The sequence below is a fragment of the Onychostruthus taczanowskii genome, unplaced genomic scaffold, assembly GCF_017590055.1.
Source record: "Onychostruthus taczanowskii isolate IOZ18803 unplaced genomic scaffold, ASM1759005v1 scaffold175, whole genome shotgun sequence".
Lineage (NCBI taxonomy): Eukaryota > Metazoa > Chordata > Aves > Passeriformes > Passeridae > Onychostruthus > Onychostruthus taczanowskii.
This window is the reverse complement of record NW_024498962.1, coordinates 74,340-86,924: the sequence shown is the minus strand read 5'-3', so window position 1 is coordinate 86,924 and position 12,585 is coordinate 74,340. Positions and strand designations below refer to the sequence as shown.

The 12,585-nt window shown below is 42.1% G+C and overlaps 1 protein-coding gene across 1 annotated transcript; it reads left to right on the top strand.

Annotated features, from left to right (window-relative positions):
• Positions 1-1,380: 1,380 nt before the first annotated feature.
• Positions 1,381-11,153, top strand: CDO1 (cysteine dioxygenase type 1). Its single transcript, XM_041400227.1, has 5 exons — positions 1,381-1,690; positions 3,553-3,630; positions 5,543-5,700; positions 8,096-8,265; positions 10,387-11,153. The coding sequence occupies exons 1-5, from the start codon at positions 1,512-1,514 to the stop codon at positions 10,414-10,416; spliced, it is 615 nt and encodes a 204-aa protein (XP_041256161.1). The 5' UTR covers positions 1,381-1,511; the 3' UTR covers positions 10,417-11,153.
• The last annotated feature ends 1,432 nt before the right edge of the window (positions 11,154-12,585 follow it).

The window sequence follows — 12,585 nt, the reverse complement described above, 5'->3', positions numbered from 1 at the left end:
AATCTTTGGAGACAAACCAAGAGCTGACATAGGACAGAGGCAAATTTCGTTGAGAAAAAAGACTCATTCTTAATTGTGACTTCGAAAAAGTTACCAAGGGCAATGATGTGCTTGTTCATTACCTGCATTTGACCCGGGAAGACTGGACATGGCTGCTGAGATCAGCACAAGGGTTGTGTTTAAGAGATTTGGGATAGTCTGAGGCTCTTTCAGACCTTAAAAAATGATTGCAGTTTTCTCTCTCTTTCTCACACACACATACCAACAATACTTTACAAAATACTTAAAAGGCAGGGACTGCTTTCTGCGTGCAGGAGAGGTTCTGGAGTGATGGCTAAAAATGTACCTATTCAGTACATTGATTTATGTTTCACTCCAGTGTGCTAGATTCCAGCAGTAAGTATTCCCTACTGCAGTGAAGCCAAAAATTCATTCAGCCTCTCAAGCTATATTTACTTTATTAATGGCACTTCTTTTTGTCATGCCTGTACTTTCATGTACAGGTCAGGGAGAGGGAAGAGAAAGCAGGTGTGCTAAAAATCCCTCAATGTAAGGTATTTTAATATCTGTAAGGGAAACTGCAAGCTGCCAGTGTTTTGAGCACCTTTGAGCTTCAGAGCTACAGCAGCCCACACCACCAGTCTGCTTACTTCCAGCTTCATAATCATAAGGCAGACCTGAAGAGCTGAACCTTTTTTCTTTTTAAGAAAGAATAGATGGATTTTCTTAAAACATTGTTCTATGGTGTATAGTGAATTCTGTTGCCAGATTACTAATAAACATTTTATTAACAGCGGAAGTGGAAGGAAGACAGCTGGTGTTGCATCTGCTTCTCCGCTGCCAGTATATATATTGGATAGACTGAGGAGCATGAGGACGGTCTGTTGTGTTAGTACGGTTTCTTTTCTTCCAATCACTGTTTCTGGTTGTCATTCTGAGTGCTAATGGTTACGGCAGCCCTAAATGTTCCTGCAGAGTGCACTGGCTTTCAAGAAACAGCACTATCAACGGGCAGGCTGTCTGTAAGCAATCTCCAGCAGAAATTTTCTGTATGCTTGAAATAGCTGTGTGTCTTGTTTTGCTTTTCAGTAGAGCTTTTAGATGTATTTTTTCAAACCAATGTGTAAGTAACGGAGGCAGCGGCAGCCCGCGCTCCCCGGCAGAGGGAGAGAGATGCTTTCCGCCCGGCAGCAATAACCACTTCTCCTCCGATTTCCCCCGCCCGGGATACCGGAGCGCCAGACGCCCGCCGGCCCGACCTCCCCCGCTTCGCCCGGGCTCCAGCGGGGCAGCAGCAGCGAGCGGTGCGAGGAGCCTCCGCAGCCGCCTCCGGCTGCCCCCGCCCGCCGGGGTCGGTGGCCGCGCTCACGGGGACGGGGACGGGCAGCTATCGGCGGGCCCGCCCGCCGGGGCGGTGGTAGGCTCCCGCCGTGCCTCCCGGCGCATAAAGGCAGGCGGCGGGGGCCGGCCAGGGGCAGCGGTTGGCGGCGGCAGGGGAGCGACCGGCGGTGATGGAGCAGCCGGTGCAGACGGAGACCTGGAAGGCGCGGAGCCTGGAAGAGCTGGTCCGTATCCTCCATCAGATATTCGCCGAAGACAAAGTCAGCGTGGACGAAGTCCAGGCGCTGATGGAGTCGTACGAGAGCAACCCCGAGGAGTGGCTGCAGTACGCCAAGTTCGACCAGTACAGGTAGAGAACACCCCGGAGCACGGAGCCCCCGGCCGCGCAAGCGGCGGCGAGGCAGAGCCGCGGACGGGGACTGGGAATCAGCAGGGACGCCGGGCGAACCCCTCCCGCCCCCGCCTGGACCCGGCCGACAGCCCCTCCGGGAGCGCCCCGGGGCCGAGGGGCAGAGGCCGCGGGGCGGGCGGCGGCTCCGGCCCCCGGCCGCTCCCGCTCCGGCCGCCGCGACGGCCCAGGGAGACACAGCGGCGTGCCGCAGCCACCGAAATAAGCGAAAAAACACGTAAACAAAGTTGGGAGAGGGAGGCCGGGAGAAGCACGCCGGCGGCGCGGGCTGCGCGCGGGGCGCTGAGGAGGGCGCGCACAGGGATCCGCGCACGGGGCACGGCGCTCGCCGTCTGCCGCGGAGCAGACGCGGCAACAAAACCCCACTCAAACACCCCAAACTCCAAAACTTCCTTTTAACTGTGTCATTGTGAAAGCATCATTCTAGCTTGACTTTTTTAGACTCCTTTCACCTCTCTGTGACTACCTTCCATTTGGAACAAATCATTACATTTGCAACAGATCATAGGAAACTAAGAACCAGGAAAACAGTGTGTTAACATTGGACGTATGCATGACAACCTTTTCTTTACATATTTATTTATTTATTATTTGTTATTTATAAATTTATTTTTGTCCAGCCAGACCTGTACAGAAATAACAGCACTTGAGAAGTTTTGTCAAATGCCAGCATTGATTAATTGTTTTCTGACAGCATAGGAAAAATATGTCTATGTGATATTGTACAGGCTGTGGATGCAGTGAGAGGTAGTGTAGAGATAAACATGCTTCCTTTGAAAGTAGCTCTTGATAAGCATCCTTTCTTGACTAAAATAGAGTGGACTTATGGGGATACTAATTTGAAAGCATTCAATTGACATCAGTGCACTTTTTTTGTGCCTTTGCTTGCATTTTTCAGGTGAGACTGAGGTGTACCATGATAGACATAAATATTTTCTTTACTTGGTGAAGTGCAAATATGCATGACTACTGCTAAAATTAAATCTGAAGGTCTCCCACTGAGCTACTTGTACCATAGCATCAGACCCAAATCAGAAGGGTCACACTATGGGAAGCAATAGAGCAAAATCCAAATACCATCTCTAGTGAACTTTTCAATATAACAAGATGATCAGCAGTTCAGGGGAAACTTCTAGGGGAGTAGAAGGAAACAAACATAAGGTGTTATTTGAGAAGAAACTTTGCTCTAATAAACTTTGTTTAGAAGTAGATGCTGTCAAAACGTCCCTCACAGGTGCTTTATCCGCACAAAATTCTACAATACAAGACATGGAACTTTCAGGAACAGAGTGGGAGGACCATGTGCAGGAAGTCTGGCATCTTCATTCTTTGTTATTTTGGCTTTGTACAAATGAGTTCTGTGTGGAGAAGGAAAGCCAAGAATATCAGAAAAGGAACTGCAGAAGAATGTAACTATGTATTTTTCTTGTTTCATTGCAAGTCCTCTGTTTCTAATTATAAGCCAGCTGCTGAAGTGACTTCATTCAATAACCATTTTGATTTGATCCTGTCTGCTCCTCTAGTCTGACTCACAGCTCCCAAACTCCAATCATCTATGTAATTCAAGAGAAATAGTATTCCAAAATATTAGATATTCCTTTTCCTTCTCAGAAAAATAACTCTTACCAAAAAAGGCCAAACTTATAAATACATTTTCATTTTTTCTAAGTAAAACTTGCATTTCAAGAAAATAGAAGAAAAAAGGTTTTGTATGTCACAACCTTCTTTCATAAACATGTTTGTATAATTTTCTCTTTTATAGGCATATTAGTACAGTAAAGAGCAAACATTTTGTATTTCAGGTATACAAGAAATCTTGTGGACAATGGAAATGGAAAGTTCAACTTGATGATCTTGTGCTGGGGTGAAGGTCATGGCAGGTTTGTATTTAAAAACTATGATTTTAGCCAACATATAAATTCGCCATATCTTTCACTGTCATACAAAATAGAGGAAAAATAAATCAGTCCTATGGGAGCTATCAGAAGGTGTCTGGAAAGTGAGCAGTGCAGAGCTCCTGTTGGTATAGCAGTCCTGAATATCTGCTGTAACTTTTGCAAGTTTGTACTCCGTGGCCATTTGTGAAGCATTCTTTCAAAAATGCTTTGTTCTTCTACAAAAGCTAAGCTTCTCTACTGTCAGAGAAAGTTTTTAGTTCCAGAGATACAGTGATAAAGATATGACCCTGTTAAACCGTTCCCATATAACACCTGACCTCAGAAGCAGGACTAGGTGCAGTTTAAGTAGTCTTCATTCTCTCAGGGTGTTTAAATCTGCCTTTGTGGCAAGATGAGAAAAGTAGATTTGGATTAGGACTGCAGATAAGGAGGAGGGAGCCCCTTTCCAGAACTGTTTGGCTTTCTCTAGGTTCATGCATCCCATCTGTTCCCTCAAAATGGATCATAAAGCTGATGTGGCCTCTTGAGACGTATGCATAGACTGCACACTTGGTTGTGTTGTCCTACACAACGTCAGGAAGGATCCGTCTCTTGGAGGGTCTTTCACAAACTGTGGGCTAAAGCAAAAAATGCAATAGCAAATATGCAGGTTTTGGACTGAATATTCTCACATCTAAGTAGAAAACCTAAGGAGATGTTGGAACATTTTTGATTGTTTGTTGCAATTGATCATATACAGTATTCTTTAGGGGATGCCATAACATGATACTCAGAGCAATACAGGAACTGAACTCACCACCTCTACTCCTTCTAGGCTATTCCCACACAGCCTGTAAATTATGTTAAACTGTGTTCAATTTGGAGGGGCATTTGTTACAGCTAGACTGAGACAAGTTGGTTTTGCTTCCTGCAAGAAGAAGGTCAGATTTTCTCATGTTATTTGGAAGGACCGTGACAATATGGCATTTGCAAAGTGTTCTGTGTCTGAAGCAAGCTCTGCTCTCTCAGCATCTCAGTTTGCAAGAAATACTATTTTTTGTTGAATAAAAACATTAATGTACAAGTACCAAGTTTTTGATTGAAACTCATTAGCGCTGTACTTCAGAAGGTCAAATTCCCTCTTGTCCTTTGCCCCAGTGAGTGAAGAGCCCTCCCTTTGTCCTAATCCCATTTACTTCTATAACACTTAGCTCTGTACTTAAAGAAAAATAAACCAATTCTAAACTACATATCTAACCCATATGTAATCTCTAAATGTGGCAAATCAAATATGCTTCAGAGCAAGAAGAGAGATCAAGAAAGCAAACAAATCCTACCAGATTCTGTTGGGTTTTAATGTGAAAATGCCAGTGAAATTACAGCTTAGTATATCTGGTTGTATTTGTACTATCAGAGTGAGAAGTACAGCATTTTTTTTCAACAATGCATGTGAATCCCAGCAGTAAAGGGACCACAGCAATTAAGAAGCATTAGCTCATTTCTTCACATTTTGGGAGTGAGCGTGGTGGATTTGCAGAGATCAGGTATACTTGCAAGTTTATACCAGCCTCTTCCTGGGATCATGGTAGAAGCATTGTTTTATTTCTTGGAGAAGAGTTTTTGCCTTCTGGAGAAATTTTCAGCCCTACTCCTTTCTTCAGACTTTCTTTGAGTTTCTCCATATCAAAGTCATAGGCTGACCAATATCTGACTCTTCTTCAAATCCTGTATGTGAACTTAGCTCAATATATTTCCATAGTAGCTGTTTAAGTAGACATCCCTTAATGCATGTCCCTTGTGGAATGGAATTTCATTCTAAGGTTTTTGTCCCATACAATATGCTATGCTGTCTGTCTTGCACTGAAATTAAATGTGCATATCACACTGAGTTTGGTTATTCTTTTTGCATATATAGCAGTATCCATGATCACACTGACTCACACTGCTTTATGAAGATCCTCCAGGGAAATCTAAAGGAGACTCTGTTTGAATGGCCTGAGAAAAAAGGAAATGGTGAAATGACTAAGAAATCAGAACGAGTTTTGAGGGAAAATCAATGTGCCTACATTAACGGTAAGATATTAAGCTTGTTTTGACAACTATTTGTCCATGAGTCTTATTCCTAACAGAAGAGTTCATCTGCTTTTTAGTCTCCTACATTTAACAGTATAATACCTATAATACCTATGGCTTTATGCACAGTTTAAGAATGTGACTCTTTAGAGTCTGCAAAAGCCTGTATCTGATTGAGTAAAATAAACAACTACAACAAAAATGTGCCTTTCACTCACTCTCAAACATTGTAGCAAATGTTTCTAGCAATAATAATAATAATATACTGGATATCTCCTCTAGTCCAAGCAGCCTTTAGTATTGTGCCCCTGATGATTATCTGGAATTGCTTGTAAACATAAACTTGTATGGCATTTTTTAAGTAATAAGAGAAGCAAAGTTTAGATAGCTTGATCACCCTTTTTTGGTTCCCAAAGAAGTAATCCTTTTACTCAGTCATGGAAAATTTATGTTGAAAATGTAAAAGCTGTCTGTGAAATAAATTGACCAGCCAGGAATAGAAACCTGTGACTGTGCTACTTCTTGTCCAAATCAACAAAAGGCTGTAGTGCTGTAGTGCTGAAGTGCAGTGTGAGCAAAACTGAAATTCCCAATCTACAAAAAGAAATACACAATGTTGAGAATGACTAAGATTCTATCAGTAAGGCTCTTTAAGTACCTAAATCCATGCCATCATCACATGTATCTGCAACTATTACCACCTTTGCTGGAGACCATCCTGGAGTTGCCAGGTGGGTGTAATGTGTGCTGGTGCTACGAAAGACCCTGCACATCGTACCGGACCACTTTGAGTTCAACAGAACAAAGGTGAAGCAGCAGACAAGCAGGTCATCTTTATATGTCATGGGTTAAACATTGGAGAGCACACCTAGAGGGCCTGACCTTGGGAACTTCCCAGCTAGAGGGAGACTCGTGTTGGGTTAGGAACTTAGCCCGGGTGAGGGCACTGGGGAGAAAGACTGGTGTTCTGCAGCCCTCTGTTGAAGCTTTGCCACGCTAAATGGAAACACTGAATTGATAGGGCAGGAAATGCAAGAAGTGGCTTGACACATCTGCTGATGTTCCTGTACCAGGGACATGGGTTCTCCATCTCAGTCAGTTTCCCTACATACGAAGTTCTTACCAATGCAAACAACTGCAGACCGTGTGCATCTTACTCAAAGCTTTCTCAGCTCTTTAAAACAAATTTGGTATCCAGTTCTCTGAGGCTGTTTGGATCTCTGCCATGTTTCATAACAGATGTTTTGGTTTAAAATGAACACGTTAAACAAGCAGAAGGAAAACACTGACAGTGTGTTGATTGCCATAACTACATTGATAGCAAGTGCCTTCATGATTCTACTGTGTGCTTCTTGATTGCTCTTGTACGTAAGGGTTAGAACCCTCTAAACTGTGTTTATTTGAGTTCCCCCATTAGATGAGCAAAGATTTAGGACTTTCCCCCCAGCTGCTATGTCCACTATTTAGATAAAGTACATTAACGACACTTAGTGCTTCCAATCAGAGTTAGGAATGTACTCATGACTCTCAGGGTACCATAGCTATGTTGCACAATACACGTCCAGGTATTATATAACAAATTCAAGTACAAAGGCCTGAGCTGTTTTTACAGCAGGGTCATAAATTAAATTCAAGGTCTCTCTTAAATAACTCAAAACCTCCATTTTAGTGTAGAATGGACATGGTTTGTTTCATGGATGTGATTCTTCATACCTCACATTTTTCTGTAATAGCTTGATTATGCTTACTATTCAGTCATGATTGGAAGTGTGCTGGTCACTATTGATTAGTCACCTTATAGGAAAGAGAAAACAAATGAAAAATGTGTTCTCCAAACCAATATACTGGAAGGATTAATTAGGAAAAAGATGCCTGCACTAGAAGACACCATATGTCTGCCCCATAAGTCCATGCCCCAAATGCATGTAGCTGACTTTTAATATGACTGATATCCTTGTTACTTGTAAAGAATTAGCAGCACAAAAGCTTTTGCCCCATTCCTGCTTCTGAAGCATGTATGGCAACAGCTTTCCTAGGAAAGTAAATGAGCTTGAAGTCCTTTGGGAATGAGAGCTAGAAAAATACTTATGGTATGGTCTTCCTTAATTTTCTTGGGATTTCTGTTGACCTTTATCCTGTGGCAGACAATCTAGAAATTACATGAACTGTGGAAGGCAACAACATGTTTTCAATTACCAGTGTATTTAGGAATCTGAGCGAGAGAACAGCAGTAAAATTGCTTGTACTGAGTTACTTGTTGTCCATAGAAGTGTGGCCATGCCTATTTGCTCATGAGTTACAGTTTAAAAAGCATTTTGTCCAGGCAACTGAGATCTCATTGGATCTTCCTGCTAACACACCCTCTTTCTGCCATTTTTTGCCCTTGCTGGTGTAGACTCCATTGGCCTGCACCGTGTGGAGAACATAAGCCACACAGAGCCTGCTGTTAGCCTGCATTTGTACAGCCCACCCTTCAACACCTGTAACACCTTTGATCAGAGGACTGGGCACAAGCACAAAGTCACGATGACCTTCTACAGCCAGTTTGGAGAAAGGACTGTCTGCGTAAGTACAAGATGAGGCTCTCCTTTCTCGGACCCGGGCTCTGAGCCCTGTGAGGACAGCCATAAGGGGCTGCCCTGCTGCTGCACAGGCTGCAGTGGCTCTGCCCCGGGACAGGCAGAGGGGTCAGCACCTCTGCCCTACCTGGGCCATCCCCTCTAGGATCAGATAAAACCTCTTTCCAAGTACTGTTTGATTGGTCAAGTTGCATTTCCCTTATGTGGAGTTCCCTGTTTCGTAGCCTTCCTCTCCTTCTGAGCAGAGAGAATTAATGAGACCTGCTACTAGTTAAGCACCTTCAGGCAGCAAATGATGGTAAATACAATTTAGCCCATGGAAAGTGTGAAGTAGCTACATTGTTTTGGCCAGCGTTAGTCAGGTGTGATGTTTCCTGCCTAAACTGTCCTGCCAAAAAGGATCACATTTCAAGAGGTTTTAAACCTTGTAGCTTACTGTAAATACTTCTTTAATCAATTCAGTTCTTCAGAATCACAATATTACAGAGTAGGACTTGCTCTGAGAGTAAGAGTAGGCCAATTGTCTGTTGTCTCCATTCTTGGGCAATGGCATGAGATTTTATTTGGATAGGAAAGAAATCTTAAGACCATTTTTGAAGCAACCAAGCTGGAACATGTGGAAGAGGTTAACAGGGTTTCAGCACTATTCCTCGCATTGGGAAAAATAGCTGCTTACCTGTGGAGAAAAGTCTGATTCTGGATGTTCAGCCACAGATGTTCAAACACTGTTTAGTTTTGCTTAATACTGAACTCTTTCGTTTTCCTTGAAGCCAGAAATTCAGTGCTCAGGAGTTTCCTAGAGTGAGTCCTTAGTCAGATCAATTTAAAGTTTTATATAGTTGTCAAGACCCATGTAAATTATTTCTCTGAAGCCTGCCACAATACCAAACAGCTGAAACACGAATTTTGGCCTTCCCAAGTTTGAAAAGTCCTTGAGAAATAAATTTGAATTTATAGTTCAGATTTTAAAGGGTAATTAACATGGAAGAATTCTGAACAAAATTAAAGCAAGGATTCAGTGCCTGTTTTCTTTCTTTTTGTTTTAAGTCTTTATTGAATATTTAGTACATAAGATAGTAAGTGAGACTAGGCATTTTGGCTTGGAGTGTTTCCCTACTCTGATCTGTAACCATCTGGCAGTGTTTTCACCATTTATGGGGCAGTGGATCTGGCTTACAGGAAAGAGCTAAATCTTAATCATTGGATCTCTTTCATGAATTCCTCTAAATGGAATTCCATTAAAGAAGAAGGTGGTAGAAAGTTGGACCATTCAGCTGCCTAAAATGATTTCATGCTGCAAAAACCTTCTGACCTCAGTGACTTGGTTTCTGGAGAACAGACTGAAAAAGCAAACTTTCTTCTGCTTACCAGATCACAGAAGAATGCAGGGAGGCAGAAATATATAAATTATAAATACCAAGAGAGTAATGTAAAGTATATTTGTGTGTCTTTTATGAGTGAGAAGATCAGCCGAACAAAAGCACATTCAGTTCTTCCTCTTTGTCTTACACATGTAAATCCCTTGTGATTTCTGGCCTCTGGCCATGATGAAGTCTTGATTAACTAACTCTTCGGGGAATACACAACAAGTTATATAGGCTTAATAAATAAAATAATGTGTGTGTCAAAGGACTTGCCCATGGGAATAACTGCATAGTTCAAGTACAAACCATGAGAATACTGATAGGAAAGTTCACTGACAGAAAACTGATTTTGGCTTGGGTGTCACAGCACACCAGTTTCTTCTGCCAGGAATTTTACTGTGGGATGCGGTATCTGTTTGCAGCCTGTCTTCCAAGCTGGACATTCCAGCAGTTTACTCAAAATGAAGTAGAGCAGGCTATTGGGGAGACAAGACAGCCTGAAGGAGGTAGCAGTCCTCAGCAGTCCCTTTTGCCATGAGCTTACTCATGGTCACCCAGAGCCGACAGACAGGGTGACTTTGTCAGGCACGTAGTGCCTTCCACAAAACTCTGGCAAGGAGCACTGAATACATACACTCCAAGTATTTTTAGGACCTACTGTGAGAACAAAGGTCCACAACGAGACCACGAAATAGGCAGTGGCAGTTTCTTTCCTTAAAGCAACCTCTCCTCTTTCCTTTCAGGCTACAGGAGTGCCGCAGGAGAACAACTGAGAAGCATCGGCATGCATTTGCGTAAGACCTGCTGAATGTTTAACCAGGGACAGAAGACTTGCATGGCTAAGGCTGACAGCCAGATCCATTTCATTACTTGTACATGGGAGTACACTAGGGCAGCCTTCAGACCGCACACAGTTTCCTCGAGCAAATGCCAATTATGGGACACTGAGCTAACTAGTGCCATAACCTGCTTCAGAGGTTAGATGCCTTTTCTTAGGCTCCTGTTAGAATTAAGTAGTTGGTTGTCTAATCATAGTGCCTTTTAAACTCCACCTTGGATATCACACTGAGAATATCAGAAATAGGATTTTTAAACATCATCTGATTCTTCTCAATAAACCTATGGGGATGTATGCTCTCAATGTAGTTAGTAACTATGTAAACTTCTAAGCTTCCAGTCACTTGTACCTATGGGTAGTACAGTAGATACAACTAATAGCAGTGCCTTTTTTTTAATTAAGTCTTTTAGGTTTTAATGCTTTAGGCCATCTTGATAGCTTTGTGCATTTTTTTTACCTTTTTTTTTTTTTTTTTACAATTTAATTTGTCAGATACTGTTTTAAATAGGAACAGAGAAATGCTTCACGCATGATGATTTTCAAAACTGATTGCACAGAGATTTGACTTTTAAGAAGACTAATCATACTTAATTCAGCTAATGTCCAGTTTCCAAAGTATTCTGTGTAACTAATGAGGAAGAAAACTGAAATAAAACTGGATTTCTGCACTGATTTCAGAGTTTTCAGCATTTTTTTCACTGTAACTGAAATACTCATCACACTTTACCAAAATCCACATTCCTCATGAAATCTTTTCCAAGTAATGCACTGTTAGAAAAGATTTTTAAAAGCTGGCAGTATGTCAAACATGCAAAGAATCCTGACTCAAATTAAGTTAGGGGGGAGTTCTGTCACTGAGTGTGTTGATGTTTAGTTTTATCCTCCAGATTTAGTCACAGGGAAAGAACCTTCTTGAAAAGAGTTAGCTGTAATTAAACATATAAAAGTCAGCAAAACTGAGTGCATGGAGGCTATTTCATTCATTTAATGCAGTTAATAACATATTCTCAAGTAGGGAATGTGTAGCAATTCTCCTAGTCTTGTAGGTGACTGCTGGTTAGTCAGACAGCAGTTTAAATCTTACCAGTATTGGGTTGAGTCGCATATTTCCCTTTGTATTGACAAGCCCAGAAAATATTTACTTTATGAGACCCCATTTCCAGAGAGGCCGTGTCAGATTTTTAGAAAATGTTTGAGCAGTGTAAGTTTTTTTGAATGAACCCATCCCTTGTTGTGAAAGTGTGACAGCATGAAAAATGAGCTGAGGCTGGCAGTCTGGCTGTCCTGCTCATGCAGGGTCATCTACAGCAGATTGCTCAGGACTATGCCTAGTTGGATTTTGAGTATCTACAAGGACCGAGGCACTACAGCCTTTCTGGGCTTTTGGTGTTTTATCACCTTTACAGTAAAAAAGGCTTATGTTTACACAAAATGTCTTGCATTTCAGTTTGCATGCAGTGCTTTTTGTTATCCTCATCCTTTCTGCAGAAAATAAGCAGTTTCACTTAACTAACTTCAATTATAGCATATTAATCAGGCTTTTGCTTGCTAGGTATAATTAAAGAACAAACTTTACATCTTGTAGACCACATATTCAGTCAGGCCAGGGGTAATGGAAGATCAGGGAGACAGCCAAGAAGGCACACTAGGTGAGAGCAGCTAGCTGTTCTAGGATGCACGCACACAGAACCCCAGCTAGTCACTCATATGCCTGGCAAGTGGGACAGAGGAAATACAGACAGAAGTGATAACAACAATCTACATGAGTTGTCCCAAGTACCATTTAGCCACAGTAAGCATGATATCATGCATCACATAGCATAATACAGGAATTAAGGTGTTTCAGAAGAAGGTAGCTACTGGGGAGTTTTGTCCTCTATACCTCAACATATTGGAGGTACCCTGCCCAACATAAAGGGTACAAATACAGGAAACCTCAAAAGAAATGTTTAATTAGGTCCAGAGCCCTTAGAACACATACTACAGCCACTACATTTGCTACTTCCTAAGCATTAGCTAAGCATCTGAACAGCACAAGCATAAAGCTACTACCTACTAATAGCAACTAATTCAGTCAACAAATATCAAGTAATATAATGAGAAG